Raw genomic sequence first — 25,415 nt, 5'->3', positions numbered from 1 at the left:
TCACATTTTTTCGCAATCAATGTTGCAGTATTTTCCTACCAGCCATGGAAAGGTCAACTGGTGATCAACTCTTTCACCTTTGAAATTGGACTGAAGTCCAGCAGTGGAGCTTTGTTACCAGCAAAACTGTATGTTGCCCTTTTTACATTGCACTCACAAAAAAGATTTTGATATTTGGGATTTTTTTTAATAAAATAAAATTAATTGATTAATTTAATTGTATGTCTTATAGCAGATTTGTCTTGGATTGACTTTCATGCCCCAACTGTGATGTTTCCTATGTTGTATCATTTCAGCCCGGAGATGTTAGAGATCAAAAATGCAGTCAGAGTGTCTGATCTGAGAGTGATACTGCCTAAAGAAATTTTTGAAACCTGTTTTTCTGGTGAAGGTAAGGTTGGAAGTAGTAATTGGTGTTGTGTGAAGTCAATTCTGTCCAAATTTCCAAAAATCACTCTACCTCAACAAATATAGTCACCAAGAAATGTTTCTGCTGTTATGGACTCTATATTGTGATTTTGGTATTGCAGTCATGGTGGGAGGAAAATGTTGCAGTCTTTTTGAAGTGGCATCCACTGATGCAGATGACAAAAAACTCCCAATTCTCACTAATGAGCTAAAGAAGACAGACATAGTGAGTTTAAATCTTTACTCTCTTCTACTTTATATTATATTATATTATATTATATTATATTATATTATATTGTTTTTCTAATTGTAAATCATTTGAGTGAAATTGATCATAGTCAAATATGATGTATAAAGAAAATGGCATTTAAGAGTCTTTTAAGAGCCATTCTCAAAAACAGTGAATCTACTGTCATGCTGATTTACCACGAGAATGTTCTTTCCACAGGCTCTTGTTTTTCATTTGGGGGATTCTGGATTTTTTGTGGTCTTACACTCGTCGTATTTCCTTTCATATGAAGGTAGAGCCCCTTTTATGCAAATGCATGCAATCTACTGTATGTTGTGCCAATGCTTGCAAGTTTACGGATTACATTCTATAAGACTGACGTTTGTCTCGTTTTTGTGTCTGCATCACAATGGCATTTTACAGGCCGCATCGCTCAACTCATGAGTTGAGAAATAATGGTAGATGAGTGTGTATAATATGTATATATTTTTTGACTTATAAGTAATGGTTACTTACATGTTGTGTTTATGGTCATGCTCCATACCTCATCAATAATAGGCATAAAAATTGATCAGGTATAGTATTAGGTTTTTTTTTTTTAAATGAGCCAAATACAAAACAAAAGCGAAGACTCAGTGGCAGAGTTAGTTAATGCACAGAAGCTTTTTATTGAATAAATGTGTCCTTATTGTTTCAGATGCAAATTCAGAGAAAACAGAGGCTTTACAAGGCATGTTTGTATTTCCAGAGAGTCGAATTATATACAAAGGTAACCGCTCTATTATTATTATTATCTGAGCACACAAACAAAATGATCATTTGCATTGTATTTAACCCAGGGCCTTTTTTTTAACCTTTTCTTTGTCTGAATTTGTTGTTGGTCCACAACAAAATGGTTTCTTTTGCAGATACTAAGATAAACTGGAAGAAGTCACCACTATCATCTGATATTCTTCAAGTTCTACCAGCACTGAACTATGCCGAGACGGAAATGGAAAAGGCTGGCTTGGATCAGCATGAGAAAATGAGAGTGGTGTTGGAAAAACACTTTGAACATTATGGGAACCTGATTCATCCAGGATTGCAGAGTAGTCCTGCAAGGGAAGCCAGTATGTTTCCGGACCAGTATGACGTGCCTCCTGTATTCAAGCATCTTTTTCCTATGCCAAAGTGGACAGATGACAGCAGCTTGCAAATGAAGCTGTACTTGGGTCAGCCTAGCTCCTTTGAGTTTCCAGTCAAAAGGGCTGTTGATCTGATTCGGGCAGGTCAAGAGCAGCATAGAGATGAACCAGAAGATGAGGTGTATTATTACATTTCATCTCCAGAGGGTCCTAGTACTCCCAGCAGTGTTAGGCTTGAAAAGAATGAGGATGAGGGTTTAAACTCCACGGCTGAGGAGTTAGCAGTTAAGTCCAAGGGAATTGACTCATCTTCTAAGGACTTGACAGACACATCTGAGGGAAATGACTCTACAGCTAAAGAGTTGGCAGAGACCCTTAAGCCAGCAGAATTAACCCCTGAATCAAAACAGCCTCACATTTCAGATTCAAGTAATAGAACCACTGAGGTACAGAGCGAAAAAGGCAGCCATGCTTCACCATCATTGCATTCAGGGGTGGAGCTCACTGTAACAGCAGTGTCCACAGAGGTGTTAAAGCCCACAGGTACGGCAGCCACACAAAAAGCTTTGACGGTCTCTGTTTCGCCTCTGCCATCAACACATGGTGATGACCACACACCACAAATAAGCTCGTCTCTGGATGTGATGGTGAAAGAAAGCACATCTGACCATGCAACTGTTGCTTCTGAACAGTCTGCTGACGTCAAAGTCTCAGAGATTGACACAAATGTGGCCGTTGGTCCACAAACAGTTAACAAAGTACTTGCTGAAAGCAAAGGAAGCGTACCTCGCCGTTATGGTAGGAAACGCAAGAGAAAGTTTCCAAAAGCTGTACCTAAGATAAGCTTAAAGCAGCCATCGGAATGTAGTAGCTCCCCGGTGATCGAAACAAAGACCACCGATGGGCATTGTTCTGAGACAGGACAGAATCAACCTGATACTGAACTCGTGAACCACATAGCAATGGACGCAGGGAACAGCAAAGACTTGATTGAGCCACAGGTTAATTTGTCCAGCAAGATCTGTCCCAATACACCTGTGGAAAATAGTTCTCTACAATTTTCAGAAAGCACAAAGGACCAGTCTTCTGAAACTGAAGTTCCCTCTGAACCCAGCAAGAGCAGTAATCCAGGAGATGATGGGAAACCTGATACTTCCCAGAGGGATGGGAAAGAGGTTTTGGAAGAGTTTAGAGAGACTACACAAACGCATCCACTAAAAAGGAAGATGGTTCCCAGCAAGAGCAGTAATCCAGGAGATGATGGGAAACCTGATGCTTCCCAGAGGGATGGGAAAGAGGTTTTGGAAGAGTTTAGAGAGACTAGACAAACACATCCACTAAATAGGAAGATGGTTCCCAGCAAGAGCAGTAATCCAGGAGATGATGGGGAACCTGATGCTTCCCAGAGGGATGGGACAGAGGTTTTGGAAGAGTTTAGAGAGACTAGACAAACACATTCACTAAAAAGGAAGATGGAGAAAGAGTGTCTGAGGGCTGACTTGAAATCGATAATTACAGACTGTGGAAAACTATTTGTTCCTCATGGCAGGGAAGTGCCAAGTAAGGATTTGGAGTTAGCAATGAAAAGGCAGAAAATAGCTGATGGTGAAAGTGGTTTGAAGACAACGGAGGAACAGCTTGTGTCATCAAAAGATGCAAAAGACATTGCAAGTGCTAGTAAGCTAAGCAATGATGCGCTGGTGACTGGTGATTTATCAGCACTGTCATGTCAGTCTGAGCAGAAAGCTCCAAATGGAAATTCTTCTAGCAAAACAAAAAACACAGATGGTGTTCAGTCCACAGAGGGGGAGACAAAGGACGACTCCAGCACAGAACCTCAGAAGAAGAAGAAAAGAGGCTCTGAATACAGTATCATTTCAATTAGCCAGCTAAGGACTGTTTTTAGGAGAGATAAGAAAGACAATGCTTCAGCTGTGGACAAAGTAAAAGACACTGCAAGTAAAGAGTCTGAGAACTCTGTAAAAGAAGATGCAAAAAGCAATGAACCTAAATGCCTTGATGCCTGTCAAGGTAATCAAGACCAGACACCCTCAGCTGTGCCTGCTACGGATGATTCAAGAAGCCAACAGGCAACTAAGGAGAAAGAACAAGTGCCAAGGCCAGAACAGAAACCAGCTGATTCAGAACACACTGCCTCTGACATAAAGTTGGGCAAGGATGTGAATACTTCAGCTCTAGTCAGGCAAACTTCACTTGATAAACCGCTGTTGCCTAAAAAGGCAAGGACTGCCAGGAAAAACAGTGCCCCAAGAAAATGGCAGAAGGCAGGAAGGAGGAAAGTCAAAGACATTCCCAAAGAAAATGGTGAGTATTTGATAGTGATCAAGATAGTATTTTACTAAGGTTATACTGTTAATATAGTATTTTGATTATAGAGTTAGTACAAGTTGATTTAAATTTTGTTTAAATCAGGTCTGTGTGTCTATATACAGTATATGTATGTGTATCATATAAGGTATGTACATAACTGAGATTGTCAGTAGTTGGTTATAGTTTGGCAATGGTGCATTACATAGTACATTATGACCAAACATCAGTGTTCACGTTGAATCAGATCCAATTATTTCAAACTTCATGAGACTACACCCCTATCACCAACGCTCAATTTTTCAGGTCCTCCTATGAAATTTGTAGATGGAATTAAGGTCAGGCTTGCCTGGCTCTTGCCCGACCTGTAGTTCCGTGCAGCTTTGTGAGCTCCACTACTAGGTCTGGGAGCATGGAGCAGGATTCCATTTCTCCAGTCAAAAGTAATCGAAGCATTTATTGGCTCAGTATCAACAAATTGATCAATCAAAAATGTTCTCTGTTGATCTCTAAAGCTTCAATATAGTCTATAATATGTGCTGTGACTCCTCAATGTGAGCTGCCATCGATATTGAAGCAATAAATGCTCCGATTATTTTTTTGACTGGAGAAATGGAATCCCGCTACATGCTCCCAGACCTCCGTGTGTGTTGAGCGCCACCAGGGGGCTCCAGAGCTACACACACACACACACAGAGGTCTGGTAGGAACCAGGCTAAGGTCAGGCTACATCTGTTAAAATAGCCAGCTCTTTAGCTCTTAGGTAGATGGAGCGGAATGTGACCCAACTGCCTAGACAGGCAAATCAAGAAGGGGACATATTTTGTAGGTGCCAGGAACAGACAGCTTTTTACAGAACTGAACGCTTGTACTAATATAAATACTTAACCAGCCATCTACTCAGAGGAAGAGTTTTCTTCTATGATGAATGATGAATCTTTGGTTGTTGAAGTATTCTTAGACATGAGAGGTTGCAATTCTGAAGCATGTCTTTCTTCTGTCTTGACCATTGTTTCCCCCCTTGTATTTGTTACCATTGTCCTCTGTTCTTACGTGCGCTTAAGTGTGCTGCTGCTTCTTGAAACATACAGTGTTGCCAGATTTGTCTGATCAAATGCCGCCCAAAAGGCTCTCAAAAAACGCCAAAATGCGCTAAATTCCCCCAAAATTCAACAAATTATATTGACTTCTATGGGCCCGAAACGGCTGAAAAAAATGGCAAATGGCCAATTTTTCCCGTTTTCACCCGCAGACACTCATCCCAAGTAGCCCAATTAATCTGGCAACACTGGAAACAAAGTGCATGCTCGGTGCTTACATTTAAAATAATTCAGGTTTGGCCTACTTCTGTGACATCTGATATTGATGTATGAGTTTTGAAATGGCAATACCTGTACAGTTACCCTGGAAAATTCAGTTTTATTCATTCAGAAGCATTCATTTTCATCTGTCACTAAGCATGACTATAACATTGACTAAATTTAAAGAAAAAAGAAATTGTTACACTTTTTGTGATATCATTTCTCAAACCTGAAATTTGCAGTTGTAGACTCGGGAGGAACACAAATCTAATGCAGAAGGGCAACACTTAGAGCAGTGCTAAATCACAGAGGCAATACAGCATGCCACTTTGTTACTAACATGAATGCTCTTGCTTGCTTGCTTGCTTGCCAGCTCTACTTTCTTGGGAAATTCTGTTATATCTGGATGGGAATCAGGGAGACACCACAAACGTTTAACATACTACTTTTTGAGGGCACTTAATGCTGATCACATGTTATTTTTTGTTTAGCAGTGTGCTGTTTCGCAGCTTGCTGTCTGACATTACACATGTGTAAAACTGTGCGTCAAGCTGGTGGTCACTTGCTGCATAACTGTAAGAGAACTACACATGATACTGGAGGTATCTTATAGGGGGCAGATACTCTTGTCAAAAAGTTGTCCATCATTGTTTGACTCTACCATGATCCCAACGTCATTGACCCATTGATGTTTGGTAGATCGCCCTTAGGGGTTGTGTTAATATTGCACCGTGTGCACATGTCCTCCTACCTTGTATTTAAGTGAGGTACTGCATACAACATTGACATAAAATGTGCATGGCAATGTGTTCTTGCTTGAAATATGTACAAGCACCTACCCTGCAACAAGCATATTCCAGCTTTTAGCCAGCACTGTACATTCTACTACAGTAGTATGTGGAAGTCAATTGCATTTTGATTTTCACTATTTGATCTTCACTTTTCACTCCTCATCTTTGTTAACACATTGAATGCCACGCAATGTGATTGTATATTTTTGTTCCCATGTATGGAGAGCCAACCCATAATAACACGTTTTTGCTGGGGGGGGTTTCTCGACATTTGGAAATTAGACACGATACTGCACCTTTGGTGTGATTCTGGTAACTCTGTGATGAACAGAACTGATATAGTTCATGAAAACTTCTACAGTCAAAACTCCTACAAAGTCAAAATTTCAATATTTCATCTGGGCATTTTATAACAACCCAGTGATTGTTATCACTGCAAAGTATCAAATCATGCACTTGCACTGATCCAGGTGTTTTTTTATTCAAATAGTTTACTTGGAAGCAACTGATTTCTTCTTGAAAACACATTTAGTAGTTTTTCAATTTCAACTCGGAGAGTTTAACAGCGGATCTCTGTTTCTAGAAAAAAAGTGTCTATTTTAAGGTAAACTAACCTTCGCTTAGCTCGGGCTAGCTTCGAAATCAAGATGCCTACAAAGAAGAGGTTTTCACATAGAGGTAGAAGATAACACTAGAATTGACTGCAATCAATGGCAGCTTGCATTTAGCAGTCACAGGACATATTATAGACTACGTATATTGAGGTTTTAGAGAAACACAGAAAATGTTTTTGAAGGTACAGTATTTATTGGTAGCGAGGAAGGGCAGAATGATGGATAAAGCGATCTTTCTGAAGTCGGAGCCAACGCGTGCTCTCCTAGACTCTAGTAGTGGAGCTCACGAAGCTGAGTGGAACTACACAGGTCAGGCAAGAGCCAGGCAACTGTGTCTTGTAAGTCTAACTGAAAATATTCTGTGGCTGTTCAAAAAAATGTCGAAAATTCTTTTGCTGGCACTTTAGCACCAAAATTCCAAACACAGTGTGGCATTCAATGTGTTAAAAAGTGCTAGTTAGGATTCACAAATGAAGCCGGAAGCTATAGTTACTTTTAAATCATTGCAAATTAGCTCCACATTTACTTGGTAGTTTCCTTTTTATTTTTGCCTTGTTCACATTTTCGCCACTAAACGTTTCCTTCGCTACATCTTGACTTTCAGGCCCTTATACTACTGAGGAAATTTGCTTCACAGTGATTTGAAAATAGTTTCAAGATTCAGGCCCTTGCCAATAACATTGGGAGCATTTTGGACAAATAATAGCATAGTTTTGCTTTATAGTCAAACATAAAAACATACATACAAACTCATTTATCAAGTTTGAACTTATCCAAACTAAGTTTGAACTTATCCAGACTTGTTTAGATCTTGCCTTTAAACATAATCTCTTCTTGGATGTGTTCAGTTTTCGATTTGTCAATTTGTTGTTTACACACCTTGTGCTGTTATCCAATACTGATTATCGATTGATACGTATCTGCTTGCGTTCACTCTACTTTCCTGTGTCCTTTACACTTCAAGGAGATCATTCAATAACATTTTAACCAAAAATCCCAAACCGATTCTTCCTAACCCTCAGCTTCACCTTCAACTTGTTCTGCTAGTTATCTGACATGTTTTACATACATGGCAGCAGCATTTGTCTGCATTTCTGGAAAAAGAGTTTTGAACAACTTTCTGTTTAATGCCAGAGCTATGACCTGTGCAGTTATTTTGTTAATTTGTTTTCCTGTTAATTGTAATACAATAACATATGAGTAGTATTCATAAATACACAGTGTTGTCTGGTGATGTGTCTCCCCTCCGAGATTATTCTTGAGGTGGTAACATCTGAATGGGTGAACAGATGTTGACTAAATGTTGTGTGCTAATTTTGACGTGAACTGATGAACTTTTGAATGTCAAGACATGATAGTCAATAGATTGGTGATTGTTTGAGTTCTAGTTTCATTTACATTTTAAAGAACACCGGTGTGTCCAAATTAACATGATATTTGCTGTGTAGGAACTGCAGGCGCTGTTAAGTCTGTTAGGAATTATTTTGTGGAGTGGAGATGGCATTGGAATGAAATTCAAAAAAAAAAAAAATCAAATTTTGAAATGGTGTCTGAATAATTTGTGTTGGCAATGTGACTGTTATACAGTATGACAGCAATATAACGCTCATGGATGTGGGGTTGTTCAGTGGGCATCTTAATTTGTGCCTGCAGCTGAACCTCTGTAGTCAGGGCCGGATTATTGCACAGGCTAGATATGGCTGCTGCCTAGGGGCCCCCACCTGCCAGGGGCCCCTTGATTGGCCAAAAGTGAAAAACTCCAAGATTGTGACAAGATGCAATATTGAAAAAATAATCTGTGATGTTGAGTAGAGTTGGTAGACATCTTATCTTTAATTCCTAGTTAGCAATTATGACACTGTCTATGTAAATTTATAAGGAAATTTGCCCTCTGGGGGGGGGGGGGCTCATAGCCCCAGGCCACCTTAATCCGGCCTTGTCTGTAGTGGGGATCTGCTACCGTACCTAGCCAGGCCACACCCTCCTAGTGACACAACACCTTACATTTGAAAGTCAATAATAATCAGGCAATACCATACCCCACTCCTACTCATGTTATATTGCTTGAGTAATTCTATCATCTTATTTGAACAGTACACCGTACACCGTACACCGTACTACATAATGAAATCGGTTCTCTGAATTGAGACTAAAGGTGCCGGCATGCTTGCTGCAGGATACGCGAGCGCGTGCACGATTCGTTCATGAACGCGTTAACATGCGTATTTAATGTCAATTTCGCGCGCATTGGACACGGCAGCCAAATGCGTGCGTCAGGTGCAATATCTTCAAACTCGCTGGGGGCGATCGTAAGAAAGACTGCGCCGTTCCACGCGTGTGCTTGATATGAAAACGACAATGGCAGCAACTTTTATGAGCGTCTCATTGAGCTTGTCCGAAATTTCAAACATTTGTGATCATACTTCTTTGTTGCACTTTGAAAAAGGAGCGTGCACATAGGCCTGTAGGAGAAGTAGCAGTATTGTTTCCTTGCCCAGGGAGCCCCTGTTTTTGTTTTGTTGTTTTCCTTGCCATCTGTGTTCCCAATTTCCGCATCCTAAAGCTGAGTGCTCTCTGCCCCCTGGATGATACCGCCAGTATTTTGCGTCTTGGTCAACTGCTTTTGAAGCGAGCATGTGCAGTCGGTTGCTGGCAGTGACACGCGTAATTTACAGCTCGTAGCAAGCATACCGGCACCTTAATTCGTACCTCTCTGCATGCCTCCAGTTATTGAGACGCTCTGTTACTCCTGTTCGCATGTAGCTAGGCTCAGCATGGCTGCTGGTGTTTTTGGGGGCTGAAGTTAGATGCAACCAAACTCTTCCACGTTTTCCCATTTTACAAGCGCTTATATGACCAGGTACATGAAATCAAGTTTAGTTACACAAAATGAAACTATTTTCTACGCTGTAGAAATATATGAGCACTAAAATGAAAACACCTTGTGTGTGCTGCGACATCGCATTGATACATTCTCTCCTGTTCCTCACAAAGCCTTCACTCTTGTTCCTCCTGTTCCAACTAACAGGAATGAATGTATCAATGCAATGTCAATGTGTGCACACGTTGTTATGATTTACATTATAGTGCCCATTTATATAGCATAGAAAATCGCCATGTATGTAAACAGGGAAAACTTGGGAGAGTTTGGTCACATCTAACTTGAGCCCCCCAAAATACCAGCAGCCATACTGAGCCTAGATACATGCTACCAGGAGTAACAGTGCGTCTCAGAGCGGTAAGGATCAGCTAGACTCAATTCAGAGAAGATTTCATCATGGAAGTACAGTAGGCTGTTCCTTTAATTCATGCTGCTTCATGCGCTTTCATGTTTTTCTTTGTCTGTCTTTTGTCTGTTTTATCCTCACAGAGCACCTCAGTTCTGAAACATCAACATCTCTTAATGCTGACTTGTTGAAACAGACTCTGTGTCAGACAGCAAGCGACATCCTGACTGGGCACGGCTTGGAAGAGCTGTGTGTCAGCTCAGACAAGAGCCGCAGTTTGGAAGTCGTCAACTCCACACTTCTGCCCGCAGACCCTCTGACCTTGCTGGCTGACTTGGCCCTCAGTGGCAGTGGTGGCAAAAATACTAAAATAGCTCAAAACCTGGGAGTAGATAGCAGGCTTGGCCAAAAACAGGGCCTCCAAGACAGTGTGAAGGCGAGCAGCAGCGCCCAGGATGCAGCCTCTGTCCTCCATGCATTGCTGAGGCGTTCTGCTGACTCCCAAAAGTTACCACCAAAGTTACCAGCACCCAGGGGTATCGTTCACAAAGGGGATTATGTTGTGCTTGTTACAAAAGACCACCCTTACTCACAACCAATGTTGGGTTTGTCAGGTGCACCACTCCAGGCCCTACCTTTGTCAAGGTGTTCAGATTCAGATCCCCACACCAGGACACAGCCGACAAGCAGTACAGACGACCGAAGAGTCCTGCACGCACAGCACATCTTTGAGGACAAAAGGGTTGTGAGAAGGAATGGATTGCAACGGCAGCCACCCATCAGAAAGCTAATGACATCCAAGGGGAAGGAGATGCGGAGGTCCAAGCGCCGACAGATTGTTGAGAAAGATGGATCGATCAAAGTGACAAGACTCTGGAGGGAACAGTATGACTTTCGTCTGGATAGCAAGTTCACAAATGAGGCGCATGACAAGACTATCACAAGAGCATTGCATGGGTATGTCTCAATTTCTCATTTTCTTTTTCATTTGTCTTTTAATTAGGGCAACAGACCATACTGGTCCTGTGCTGTACAGTTGGGTGTATACAGTACGTAACTTTCTGTGAAGTACCTTTCATTTAAGCTTCATGAAGATAATATACATACAAAACTAAACATCAAAGGTCAATGTGAAAATGCGCAAGGAAAAAAACAAGTCAAACATACCACCTTATTTTGAATACTTGTTCATGCTCACAAAGAAGTTTGCCGATTGAATTCTTCAACTCTCTGTCCCTCTTGTCTCCACTGTGAAGTATCTGCCAAAATGCCTGTCATCAGAGGAATGTACCAAGCAAGCAACTGTTAGATGTTGGTTCCTACACACAGTATAACTCAAAGTTTCTTGTTTATCTTTTTATATTGGCAAGTATGGGGCTATGGTTAATAATGTGAACATTTGTGAGAGATGTTTAAAACCTGGTGCCCTGAAATGGACCATTATTATGCATAAAAGCTTGTAGGTAAATGGTATCATAGCAAGACACCAGATAATGCAACTGCAATCTCTTGCTCTTTTCTTCTGATTAGCCCATGGAATTTCAACATTGTGGACACCCCTGAAGAACTTCACCTGATCTTCCACATGTGGATAGGTCTGTTCTATACAAAATCAACATCCAGGTTCTTTCACATCGACCCAAATCTGATTCTAGAAGAACGTGAATGTACAAAATTGCCAGAGGAAGTTGTCCTTCGTCTCCCATCTAATGTCCCTAAGTATGATGGAAGAAAAGTCCCCTCACAGATTCAGACCCCATTCGGAATCTTACCCCCAAAAGCTCCTGCCAAGTTAGAGCTTTTAAGTACAAAAGATGAGAGTAAGAACATGTTTGTCCCTTCAGCTGAGGCATTAGATCTTTCAGTAAAAAGCTGTAGCCCATTGGATCTGACGCCTCTCAACTCCAAGACAAGGGAACCTTCTAGGACAGTGCAGGAAAGTCTTGCACCTCCTAAAAATCTTCTGGAAAGCCATGGACCCTCTAGAACTCCCCAAGGAAGCCATGGAGGACCCAACATTGGCAGTTCACTGAGGGAAGTACAGTCACAGCTGGTCTCAGCAAGCAAAGATTCTGTGTCCAGAGTAAGTAACATTTAATTTATTCAGAACGTTTACCTGCGTCTTAGCTGTAGAAGAAGGTGAAGCTGTGGCTGACATCATGCACTAAACTTAATGTAATTAAAATACATTACATTATATTTTTTTTAAGTTGTAGATTTTCTGTATTAAAAAAAACAAGTAGTTTGTTTTCAGAATGTATGCTGCCCACTGACAAATTCTTATGTTCTAAATTGAATAGATTGATACTATCTACAGTGAAACTAATAAGTATTTTATCTCTTGCTCATTTTGTTGGTTTTCCTACTAACAAAGACATGATCAGTCTACAACAGTATGGCGTCAAAACATGTGGTCCGCAGGCTGGATCCAGCCTACCAGAGGGTTTCATCCGGTCTGGACATAGAGAGAAAAAAAAATCATGAGTGTGTAGGAAAAAACAGAGCTCTGGCCCATTGCTGTGGCGAGCTATGCTTTTACGTAAAAACAAATAGCCGAAATGCGCAATTCCGCCTCTGGGGGCAGCAAAGGAAAAGCGAGACCTGGCATGACATTAGATCAGGAAATAAACAGCATGATTTTGCGAGTGCCCGGATACCCCAGATTAACAACTGGCTGAAAAGGTTTTGTCCATGTTTGGAACTACCTATGTTTGTGAACAAGCGTTCTCTATTATGAACCTCAGCAAAACAACACAGGTCAAGATGATGAAACACATACCTGAATGTGACATCATGAAATGTGTTGCTACACAGGATTTGAAACTTGGTATTGATGCTCTGGTGAAGGCCAATATGCCAAGTGGGTGTGCTGAGTACAGTACAGTATACAGCTTTTGTAACACAATTTTACGCATGACTCAGTTCATCTCCAAACCCCATATACTTCTCCGCTTGAATAAGACGTTTGGAGTATTATCAGATGTTATTACAGTTATTCAGCAGTTACGTATTACAATTATTCAGAGGATATTTCAAGCATTGTGTTTTGGCAGCATAAGTAAACTTTTCCATGTTGTTTAAAAAGGAACAAGGCCGACAGGCGGACAACAGATGCGTCCCTCTATGCCAGTTCCAACAATGCAATTTTCCCCCCCCAAACACCCCCCTGGCCTCCTCCTAACCTGTCAACGCCCCCCTGAGGATGTACTTTTTGTTTATTGGTCATCATGGACACTCCAAATAATGTGGCAGGCAGCAAAATGGCAAGACATGGCTTTATTTTTTGCAGTTTAGGCTATAATAAGCTTATCATTCTTGGATTTGGAAAAGAACCATATGATTTCAAATAGATGAAGTAGGCTACATTACAAATGACCAGACATTTATTAGTATCAACCTTTAGTATCACGCCATTTCAGCATCATGTGCATGTGGGAAAGAATTTAAACATCGACAAATAATAAATAAATAAAATCGTTTGGGTGAATCATGCGCTTATGGGTTCACCCTTTAGGTGAATTATGCGCTTATTTTTCAAAACCAGCTTCACCGTCAAGGCACAAAGCAGTGAGCTCCCGTGCCAGAGTTTACCAAATTCACACGACTACAAAGCAATTACGAAAGATGCGTTCTGTCCTGTGCTCTCTCTGAGCGCAGCAAAAAGCACCTGTGGGGTACGAGCCCGCCATCGAAAGAACCTCCCTGTAGGCTACGAGTAGGCTAAACACACCGTATGTCAAATGGCCCAGCTGTCTACTTGTAGTTCGAGCACCATGCTCCAGTGCGCAGCGCAAACTGACTAGGGTACTGAAAAGGCAGAAGTAAACTCGCTGGGAATATTAAAAGGGAGGCTCGTAGGCTACACACAGGCCTCTGAACCCGAGTTTGTGGACTGGAGAAAAGCGGAGGAAAATGTGAATGTTATGAAAGAAAAAAAAGCTAACCAAATGTTACAGGTCCACGTTTAGAGGAAGAGCTGCGCTGCGGGTCGCCTGTCAACTAATTACAGTTCCATGTCGTGGAGCGTTATGCAATGCAAACGCCCCTCTATCCACGCACAAATGAAAATGTGAATGTTTTGAAAGGAGAAAAGCTATAACCAAATGTTACAGGTCGACGTTTAGAGGAAGAGCTGTATGCGCTGCGGGTCGCCTGTCAACTAATTACGGTTCCATGCCGTGGAGCGTTATGCAATGCAAACGCCTCTCTATCCGAGCACAAACATCTGTGTCAAAAACTGCCTGCCAACTTCTAAATCGTTCATTTCCGCGAGTTTCTGACGAACCAAAATAAAGTTGCCTCCCATTGTCCAAACGCAAAACAATGGCGAAAATTGAATGCCCCCCTCAGTTGTCTCACAATGCTATCAGCCGTCTTGCCTGTTTGGTAATCCGTTCTGGCTTGCACGCATTCGCTCCGCCCTCAGTTGTCTCACAATGCTATCAGCCGTCTTGCCTGTTTGGTAATACGTTCTGGCTTGCACGCATTCGCTCCGGTCCAAAATGGCAACTCTGCCGCCTTGTGGCCACAGTAGGAACAATTGAAGGAATGCGTTTCAGACGGACATTGAATGCGTTTCAGACGGACATTGAATGCGTTTCAGACGGACGGACGGACAGACAGACCCTCTTATAGAGATGCTGGGACGCATCTAAAAATGAGCCGTTAGTGTTCACATGATTCTATTCTTCTCTCTTTTTCTTTCTGTCATCTGCATGTTGATATTTTAGCGGGCGACAAGCTCATTTAAACTTGATTTAAATAACTGACTTTTACCTTTCTCCTGTACTTTCAACCATTCTCTGAGTACGGCAGTACAAATTTTACCTCCAAGCTAGCAGTTAACATGGACTCCTATTAGACCAGTTAGCCGCCAGCCGGTCTCATAGGACTCAATGTTAACTTCTAGCATGGAGGGAAAATTTGCACTGCCATACTCAGAGAACGGTTGAAAGTACAGGAGAAAGGTGTAACTCAATTATTTAACTCAAGGGCAGGTGTAATATGAGCTTATTTCCAAAAATGGGACAGTATCACTTGAAGATCTGTAAATAGTAACCTGCGTAAAAGACACACTGAATCAGCAGAATTAGGCAATGGTATCTGTCAATCAATCAGGCTCTAAACTCGCCAACATAAGAAAGACCAAAAAGCTGTCAAAGGATATCAGGGACAAGAGTTTAGACCTCAACAAGGCTAAATCGGCTCCTGGATATTAAGAATCAAACTGATGTTGCATTTCTTCTAAAATTTAAGACATACAAAATGATCAAATGATCATCAATCATAGGCCTGTCTGTGGTTCCATACAAGATTTGACCTTGTGGTGATTCAATAGCAAGGAGAAGAGAGACAAAGCACCCTAGAACTGTACGGGAAGAGCTAGGCAATGATCTCAAGGCAGCTGGGATCTCAATCACTAACCCGTTAAGACACGGTGTACCAACCCTAACCCTAATCCTAGATGTAAGTACAAAATTGGTACATGGTGTTACACTGGTATTACATTAAATATCGTTACACTGGTTATTACATTGTACCTAATGTGGTAGATGCACTGTAATAGTGAACCATTAAAATAAAGTCTAACCAAATTATAGACTTATCATGTCTTTATTAGTGGACAAACCAACAAAATCAGCAAGGGATACTTATTGATCTCACTTGTATGTACATTTGCCATTTTGAATGATCTGTCGTATACATTATAGACATCTCTGGATGCAACATCAACGCTGAGGTTTTTGAAATTACTATAATCACACACTGGACCTTAAATTGGAGTTTATCCAACATGCTGACACTTTTAAAGCATTAAAAAACTTATGTTAAGTTTTATGTGTCTTTATCAATATTTGCGCTTCCATTTCCAATAGGTTTTCCACATAACTGCCAGCAGTAGTGGTGTGAAAAGGGATATCAATCTTGTCAGTTTACATGGAACACAAACCAAGATGCATGGTCATGCTCAGGAGAATGCCAGCAGCAGCATCCTTCAGCCCTCCAGCACCAACACTGCAGAATGCAAAACATTAGATGACTGGAGGCGTTTGCGGGCAATACACAATGCTGCAGACATGCAAAGGGTGTCTTACAGTTTGCCACCCGCAGCACAGACGGGCAGCAGAGCATCTGCTGACAGTACTGAGGGAACTGGTCAAAAGGATCTCAACCAGTCATCACAGTCTGCGTTCAGCTCAACTACTACACCTGCAAAACCAGAGTGCATTAACAGCAGCTCTAGGGTGGAGTCCTCATCTCTTGACCAACATGAAAGGGCCAGCCCTGTTCAGACAGCAGGCAGTCTCATCAAGCCTGCTTCAGAAGTACCAGTAAAGTCTAGTACCAATTTGTCAGGTGAAGCGGCAGTGTCTTCTTCAAATGTTAATGCTTCCACTCACAAAATTGCAATAGCAGTTAGTGATAGCATTGATTCTTCAGTCAAGGCCATCAAGATGGTACAGAATCAGAAAATGCTGCAAGTGGAAGCAGAAGTGGCAATTGATGAACCTTGTAGTTCTAGAGGTGATCCTGTCTCGACACTGCATGTTTCACATAATTCCAACAATGACACAACATTTGGACAAAATCTCAGTGATGGTAAAGTTGAACTCAACACAATAGCGCAGCATTCACAGGCTGTGAAGACAGGTGCCATTTTGGAGGTAGTCGGCTCTAAGGCTGAAATAAGAACAGAGCAGCAGGATTCCAGTTCAGTAACCCCCAGTGCTGTCAATGATCTTAAAGGATTAACCTCTGATAGCACACTAGCTGATGATCCATGTAATCAAAACGTTGAGAGAGCAATGTGTGTAGAAGAACAAAAGGAATCTGAAGACAAAATCACAGTGACTGAGAAAATTCGGAATGACCCTGAAACTGAAACACTTCAGGAGTCTGATTCGGAAGATAGGCTAGTCATTGATGAATCCAAAGTCAGCAAGGCTGAACATCAAACAAACGTGTGCGTGTTGCTTTCAAATGATACTGTAGTTCAGTCAGTTATAGTTGAACAGGACCAACAGAAATCTGAGCTATCAGCATCAGTGACATTGCAAGACGACTGCAAAGGTGAAACTTGTTTAGCTGCAGACAATGGCACTATTCCTGAGCCATCAGTAACATTGATGTCTCAAAATGATCATGAAGTTCTGCCTAGTTTAACTAAGCAGAATAAAATGAGCATAAATTCAGAAAGAATAGTGACAGTCACATCAGGCGATGAATTTGAACCTCAGCCTTGTTCAATTAGTCAGAATCCGATAAATCCTGAGCCAGCACTGCCTGTGCCTGGTCTAAATTATTTTGAAGAGCAGACTCAGAACAACCCAAATACAGAAACAGCAGTCCAGACCAATAATGAAAATGAAACAATGACTGCTACAATCAAGGATCCGAATGAATCAAATCCAAATATTCTAGTGGTTGAAGGTGAACAGAAAAACACAGAAGGCGAAACACGAGTCACTGAACTATGTACAGAAGCATTATCGGAAGAGAAAATCAGCTGTTCCAGAAGTAACACAAGCATTGATTCAAGTAAAATAGATGCACCAATACCCGTGGAGATGAATATCAACCTGGAAAGTGACAGATCCACTACAAATAGTGGCCAGTTAGCAGACACAGTCTTGGAGGTGGTGGGAGAGATTGGACATCAAATTCTGGATCATGTTGTGTTGCAGAAGGAAGCAGCTGTGAAAGCACTGGGTCAGGAAGAGTTGGTATTAACACCAGAGCAAGATAAACAAATCAGTCAGTCTTCAACTGTTACTGTGGAACATACAAGAGGAGCTTCCATAGCAGACATTCCATACGCTGTAGAAGAGCAGCCTACCAAAGAATCTATGTTGCCTTCAAGAGCAAAAGAAGAAATGGAGACAGACATCAGATGCCCAACACCTACTGTGGATGAGATGCCTTACATTAGTACTGCTTCTGATAAGATTTATCACACCGTGGATACTAGGATTACCAGCCAATGTTCCACTCCAACACAGGATGAGCTGCCACCTGATGGTGAGGGTAGTTTTCCTGTGGTGTCTTCAACCCTCCCTGACAGAGATGTGCTTAACCCAGAAGTACCAGACATTGCAGCTCTCAGTCAAATGATCTCATGGTTCAGAAATGAACAAAAGAAAAAGGAATTAAATGCCATGGCAAGCAGGAATTTGGGGCTGCCACAGTTCATATGGCCAAACCCTGATCAGTCAGACAGAGAAAGTCACTGGAACAGTCCTGGCCAGTTCAAGTCAAATGAAGGTCTCCAAAACATTTCCTCAGAATTAAACGCACAAAACACTGAGTCTTATCACATTCAGTATGGTGACTTAACAGATTTGAAGGCAGATGGCATGACTTTGTATCCACAAAGTACACACAGTGTAAGTGAAAAACATGGTTTGGCCATGTATGCAAATGAGTCAGGGTTAAATCCCACATATCCAAATTCAAATCTTCCATATTGGTCTTATTCAAAGAATGTTGCACATGAAAGTTGCCAGCCTTTAAGTGAGGCTGACTCTAAAAATAGGATGGAAGTCCAACTCGATCAAGAAAGAGAACGTTTTGATACCACATCAGCTTCAACTGTGATGAGAGATGAATGGGGTTATTGGGAAGAGATGTGCAGTGAACAAGCAAATTCATCAGAGAAACATCAACAGTGGAGATATTTGGAATATGGTGGTGTAAATCGTCACACTAGGAAGAAGAAAAAAGAGAAAGTTCATGAGACATCCAGCTCCAGTTCGGACACAAGTTCGGATTCAGATTCAAGTTCAAGTTCTGATACTTCTTCAAGTAGCAGTGAGCAAAAGTCCCTGGATGAGTCCCACAAGCGTTACAAAAAAGGAGAGAGACTTCGAGTAACAGTGGAAGTCAAACGAGAACATTTAAATTTTTCTGGTCTACGTCCGGAGCCTGTCTTACCTGTCTTGGATAGAAACAAACCCAGGATCATTCCTGTCATGAAACCTAAAATAGGTATGCATTCTCGGACAATTCAAAACACATACCATAAAGGTACTCACAGATATGTGGAAAAGTTTCTGCAGAAATGGAATGATCTGCATCAGACTGAGGATGATGTCACGCAATCATCGATGGATTTTGAGTATCTCGTCTTTTCAGAAAAGATGAGTGACATTCTCAAAAGAAGTAGGCCAAACGAACCACAGAAATTAATCACCGCCAGCAAGCCCCCAGTGACCATACAATTTTCAAGTCTGAATGAACAGGAGACATCTGAGGAGATTGGTGAAAATCTTCCAATGCTTTCCGAATGTCAAATCCAGGTCACTTTGCCTGGTAGACAAGAGGAGCAAGAGGAAGATTCTGGACCTATTCGTCTCCCAAAACTTGCATGCAAAAGGGAAAACGAGATAGCATGCTCAAAGATTTCAGCCATTACAGCTGAATGCGCAAATTCATATTATGCAATGATGAACGAGATTTGCACTAGCAAAAATCCCACCATCAGGCCTATTGAAAGGACCAGGAAAGAGCAGAGTTCGCCAAAGCCCAGACCTAGTAAGACCGATGAACTCTGTGGAAGGATGAAAGAGGATCTCTTTGAGCGCCTTCATGACAACCTAAATTCTGTGGTGAGACAAGCTTGCAAGACAAAGTACAGGTTTTATATCTTGGTCACATCAGAAGATCCCTTCTTCAAAAAGACAAAGGTAAAAACAATTATTTCAGTGGCGACGATTTTTCCATTTATTTCTAGTTCTGTATTGAAGTTGAGATCACTGTTTCACTGTCAAGTGAGTAAAGTTGAATTGCTTTCTTTTCAGCACCTTTTGGAGGACGAAGGACATATCTGCGTGGAACCTGAGGAGTTTGACTTAGGAAACACAAGACCGCCTTCGCCTTTACTCATTATTTTGAGGAATGAAGACATTGCCATGCATGTCTGCCAGGTAAAGGACACCTGTAGGGAGAAGTGGCCTCATAAAATGCGACAGAAGTCATATTTCACTACACCACTTATTATTGAATGCCATTGAACACCCTGTCCACTTGTTCCAGATGTTTCAAAATGTTTAATGACAGGCATTGCGATACATATAGCCAGCCAATCTGAATCAGAGTGAGACTATTCCAAATTAAACTAGAAATGCATTCAGAGAGTGCAGACCTCTGCCAAGGGAGCTGTTTGATAGAACATTTGACTACCAGTATGTTACACCCCATTTTTTCAAGTCTTTCTTGCCTCTTTTTGTGGAGTTAGAAACCGAAATGTCAAAATCTGCCCTATCCCGCAATGGTGAAGAATCTTTGAAAATAATACTGGTTCCGGATCGTGATCCGGATCACCACCAAAATTGTATCACTTGTTTTCATCCAAAGTTTCATCCAAATCCGTTCATAACTTCTTGAGTTGTCCTGCTGACAAACAAACAGACAGACAGACAGACAGACAGACCAGCGCGACCGAAAACATAACCTCCTTGGCAGAAATAACAAATAACAGAACAAAAGCATACATCAACAATATTGTGGGAAATGCTCTATCTATTGCATTCCAGACAACAGAGAATATTGTCTAAAATGGCTAAATATGGACCTATGCTTTAAAATATGTAAATCAGGTGAAGTTGCCATCTGCACCTTTGCCTTTAACTTTAAGTGTTTTGCTTGGTGCTTAAGACCAAAGCAGTTGATTCACCAAATAAGGGAAAATAAGTTGCTTACAACAGCTGAGCACTATCAGAAAAAAACTATTGTAATAATTCATGAAAGTAATACACGGCATAGACAGAGCAAATATATTGGTTCCGATTTGAACGTTCCCAACGTTTTTCTGGCCATACGTGAGTCTGTCCATCCGCCACAGTATGTGACAACTTCTGAAAGCGTTGTGATCAAGTAAAGCATACTGAAGCCTTCCCTGGTTTCCACCGACTAGCAAAGCTCTCTAAGGTCTGCCCAGAAGTAAACCGTTTTCCAAAGTGAGTCGTTGACTGCCTCCCCCAAATGCCTCCTAATGACTGGTGGGAGTAAGAAAAGGCAGAGTTACACACACCTCTAGTACTATTTTTAGGATTCTTGCACACCTCCTTTTGCCAGGTGCATAGGAGTGGATCCACTGGGTCACCAACGTATAGAGTCAATGAAGCTCCCGCACACTGTTCACATTAGAGTTTTTACTTGCGACGTTTCGGTCTGTGACCTACGGGAGAAAGAGGGAAAATATTAAGAGGCAACTTCATTTGAGGTGAAGTTCTTTGCAAAACAATTCTTGTGCTATGCTCACAACATGCTAAATCACCATGTATGATTTCATTGGTACATGTACCTGTATGACGCGACAAACTTTTCACCTAAGACCTCCACATACAAGCAACAGAATAAAGGGCAGTCTAAGCAATGTGCGCTGTACTACAGTGATGACACTGCATAGTATACTACAATAATAAACAATGTCTATTTTTGTTCATGTTCATGTTTGTCATTACAAGGTCCCGCATCTACTTGAATTAAAGAAGTCACCAAGTGTACTCTTTGCTGGCATCGATCAACCTGATGACTTTGTCAACCTCACACACCAAGAGCTGTTTGGCAAGGGCGGTTTTGTGGTGATTGATGGGAGCGGTGTGAACAAGCTGACACTGGGTAATATCCCTACTTTTTGTTTTATATCTGTATTTATGTGGTTGTCATTGTGTAAGTTGGCTTAAATCTTATTTTTGGTATTATGTCAGGATTCAATATCACTGCTCCAGGGCTTATTTCATTAGAATGTCTTCCTCACCTAACACTAATTCCCAACACTAAGTACTCTGCCTCTGAGATATGGGTCAAAATGTGTCTCATATGGTATATAAATAAATAAAACTGGTCTCCCTTAACTTGAATTACAATGTTTGAACTCAATTTAACAAAAACAGAAAATAATTGATAGTGAGCTGTTTTCTTGATTTGTGATTTTCTCCCTCCCCCTACCAGAGAGCATGAAAAAAATTGTCATGTGTCTGGAGCAGCTGAGCAAAAAGGGAAAATGGAAATGGTTCTTGCACTACAGAGACAGCCGCATGTTTAAAGAAAATGCACGGTAAGTCTTGCACCGTGTAAACACCTTGAGGCAGTGGTCTCCAATTACTTTTCCCCAAGGGCCAAATTATGTGGCACAAATGAGGGCCAAACAAATCGATCGACCGTATGGCCACAGATAGCTCACGTGTTTTCATTGGTTCCAACCTTGTGGCGGGCCAAATTCAGTATTTGCCATGCCCGAGCCGGACCTCACAGGCTACCATTTGGAGATTACTGTGTGATTATACACTTGGCAACAGTTATGGGCAACAATGTGATAAGACTTTACTTGATCAGTTTATCACTGCTACACTTTTATCAGGAGAACTTTAATCAGCAGTAGACAAATTTTCTCAAATATTGACTTGGAAAATCATGTCATTGTCAAGCAACATTGCTCAAAACGTTTCCCTGTTCATCACTCTCTTCATACATCATGTCCAGAATTTTTTTGTCCATAGTGTAAGACCAGACGCACTCAATTACACACACCAGCAAATCACATTCTCACACACACACACACACACACACACACACACACACACACACACACACACACACACACACACACACACACACACAACTAGCCTGACTATTCTGACTATGAAGTTATTCTGTTCTTCTTGTCTGGCTAAGCTGCAGTGATGCAGAGTTTTCTGAGGACAGGTCGAACTTGTTTAAAACTGACTTAGCTGCCACCCCATCAAGCAGCTGGAAATACTTGGATTTTGACATTCCCCCATTCTGGGAGAAAGTTGAATTGAGATGGCCAGCTTGGCTAGACTAGGTCGCAAAAGATTCTGCAGTGTCCTGCTAGGATGAGCAGAAGAGGCTACCACGGAATAACACATATCTTTAACCACCTATTATTATATGGTGTGACGTCATCGGTCGAATGCTCCATTCATTTCAACTAGGCTCCCCAACGTTCGCACGTCTGTTATTTTTCGATAACGGACGGGTTGGTCTATAACAGACCGCTGTCAATGGCAACAAGACTTTTCACTGCTAAAGCGACTTTTCAACAAGACTCTAATCAGCTGCTGTGATAGACAACACCTGTTGTCCTGGCTACCTAGCTGTTGCCTAGCGGTGTTTCACAACGGCACTGTTTTGTTTTGCGCAGCAACAATCTTAACATTAAATAGGCTTAAAGAAATGTCCCCGCCATGTGTGAATCATTTAAGTATATCCATATAATAAGCGGGTTAACTTTCGGCGAGTCGGTCGCTTTGTGGAATAGCAGCACTTCAGAGAGAACAAGATAAAGACTAAAGATTCTCTCTGTCGTGCTGCTATTCCACGGTAGCGACCTTCTCGCCGAACGTTAACCCTTACTTATCCTTCTGCCTTGCAGGTCACATGAGGATGTGCAGGATAGGAAGTACTTCCTGGATTGCTGTCAGGAAGCGGGAATTGTGGAAGTCCTGCCCTACCACGAGTGTGATGTCATCTCCCGGGATCAGCCAAACTACTTGCACTGTCTAGTCCGACTCCAGGTTCAGAATGCCACTACACGATTTCCCGTTTTTGTTACAGGTAATGTAATTTTCTTGATAAAAAAAACTACTAACAAAAGCACGGATTGTGTTGATCAATTTATTTTTTTGGCTCATTGGTTGATTAATATCATTGTCAAAAGCTCAAACCTCTTAGATACTGGTTTGTATAACAATTAATTATACCACGGCAGTCTGGAATCTCCCATTGTGACGCGCTAAATTGGGTGTTGATTAACTGTCTATATATGCACACCTGAAGTAGTCCCACTATTAGGTCACTTTTCTGACCGCATAACTCCAGTGTATCAATGCGCCAAGGCACGCACGTTCATAAATTACGCACAAAAAAGTTGTCGAATCGCGCGTCTGGAAACACCAGCAATGTATGGTGAATCTGGGGCAAATCTTAGTAGGCCTAATCACATTTCAAACATGTTTATTTCTCCCAACTGACCATCACTGTCAACTTTGTGAGAGAGAGAGAGAGAGAGAGAGAGAGAGAGAGAGAGAGAGAGAGAGAGAGAGAGAGAGAGAGAGAGATTAGATGAGATAGGGCCTAGATAGATTCCCTGCGCAAAGTAAGGGACGCCCGTTTCACGTGGGCGTTTCTTCCCCACGAGAGGAGAGGTTTCCTGTGGTTGTAGCGTTTATTAGTTGAGAGAGTAGCGTAACTTGTGAAAAGTATGGGCTATTTTCGGATCAATAACTATGGGAACGCAGTGAAATTAAATCAGGAGTTTCCTATAGGATGAGAGCAGATTGACGAGGTGCCTGTTTTAATGAAGTTAATGGCGAGGCGAGGCATTTAGAATGTGTTTAGAAGAAAATAATGCACACCGAGGTGTAACCTGGTGTGCATTATTTTTCCTGTTATACACACACCGTGTCGTCAATTATTCCTTACTTAATAACTCTGACATTGTAGAGAACATGTACAATACTTGTTATCTTCTAATTTTGGTCATTTTCTTGCCTTCAACAGACACACCAGACAGATCTTTTGGAAAGAATGGAATTTTGACAATGAATATGAGCACATTCACACAGATACTTTCAAATGATTCCTGTACCATATCTTAAGTGTAATATTGTATATACCGGTATATAAATATATTTTTAAATATGATGTTAAACGTGTTCTACTTTTGTTTAATTTATTGTGAACTCAGCTATCTTAACAATTTTTTAAATTAAGGTTGAATTTTAAAAAATCATTTAATCTTGGGTGAGAAATGTTTTCGTCAGTGACATAGCAGGGCATGTATGCTGGGGGTAATATTAATTATTTCCCTCAAGTCATGTATAGTGGAAAAATATCGAAGGATAATCATTTTGTAACTCCTTTAGCTGTTAACGTAAGAAAAAATAATTATTTAATGCTGAGTGGAATACTTGTCCAAATGTGCTGAAATCACTTGTTCCAAAGAAAACCACAGTCTACCTATTGAAGGATCAACCATACAGTTCAAGTGACGGGGTTGAATATTGATATGATCAATATGATGAGTGCTGTTTTACCAATGACTTCAGTATTTGACTAAACAGGAAGAGAGTCTTCTGTCATGTGAGCCGTGTTGCAAGTACTGCCGATTGTAGAAGCTTCATGACCTGAAACTTGCAAACAGGAAGGAAGCATCCGGCAGTAGATCATGTGACCAAAATGAGGTAGCAGATGCATGGTTTTTATCAAGATATCCAGGATCCGAAGCGAACAGAACCCTGAAGAAGACGAAGACGGGGTTGGCAACAGACCGCTATTGCATTCGTGCAAATGTCTGCATGCATGCACGCACGCACGCACGCACGCACGCACACACACACACACACACACACACACACACACACACACACA

The 25,415-nt window shown here is 41.4% G+C and overlaps 1 protein-coding gene across 1 annotated transcript; it reads left to right on the top strand.

Annotated features, from left to right (window-relative positions):
- Positions 1-27: 27 nt before the first annotated feature.
- On the top strand, positions 28-24,777 carry LOC134447175 (protein TASOR 2-like). Its single transcript, XM_063196516.1, has 14 exons — positions 28-128; positions 297-391; positions 531-634; positions 857-929; positions 1,335-1,406; positions 1,546-4,086; positions 10,166-10,979; positions 11,553-12,105; positions 15,899-19,705; positions 19,820-19,945; positions 21,488-21,641; positions 21,975-22,080; positions 23,419-23,600; positions 24,546-24,777. Exons 2-14 carry the CDS (start codon positions 304-306, stop codon positions 24,641-24,643), a joined length of 8,718 nt encoding a protein of 2,905 aa, XP_063052586.1. The 5' UTR covers positions 28-128; positions 297-303; the 3' UTR covers positions 24,644-24,777.
- The last annotated feature ends 638 nt before the right edge of the window (positions 24,778-25,415 follow it).

Source organism: Engraulis encrasicolus, chromosome 4, assembly GCF_034702125.1.
Source record: "Engraulis encrasicolus isolate BLACKSEA-1 chromosome 4, IST_EnEncr_1.0, whole genome shotgun sequence".
Classification (NCBI taxonomy): domain Eukaryota; kingdom Metazoa; phylum Chordata; class Actinopteri; order Clupeiformes; family Engraulidae; genus Engraulis; species Engraulis encrasicolus.
The sequence above is the reverse complement of the archived record's forward strand: the minus strand, read 5'-3'. Positions and strand labels throughout refer to the sequence as shown.

Excerpts from the sequence above, each read along its gene's own strand:
- LOC134447175 (XM_063196516.1), top strand. The coding sequence starts at position 304 with ATGTTAGAGATCAAAAATGCAGTCAGAGTGTCTGATCTGAGAGTGATA. Across the intron at positions 19,946-21,487 it reads TTGCCATGCATGTCTGCCAG|GTCCCGCATCTACTTGAATT; the intron begins GTAAAGGACACC and ends TGTCATTACAAG. Across the intron at positions 22,081-23,418 it reads ATGTTTAAAGAAAATGCACG|GTCACATGAGGATGTGCAGG; the intron begins GTAAGTCTTGCA and ends TCTGCCTTGCAG.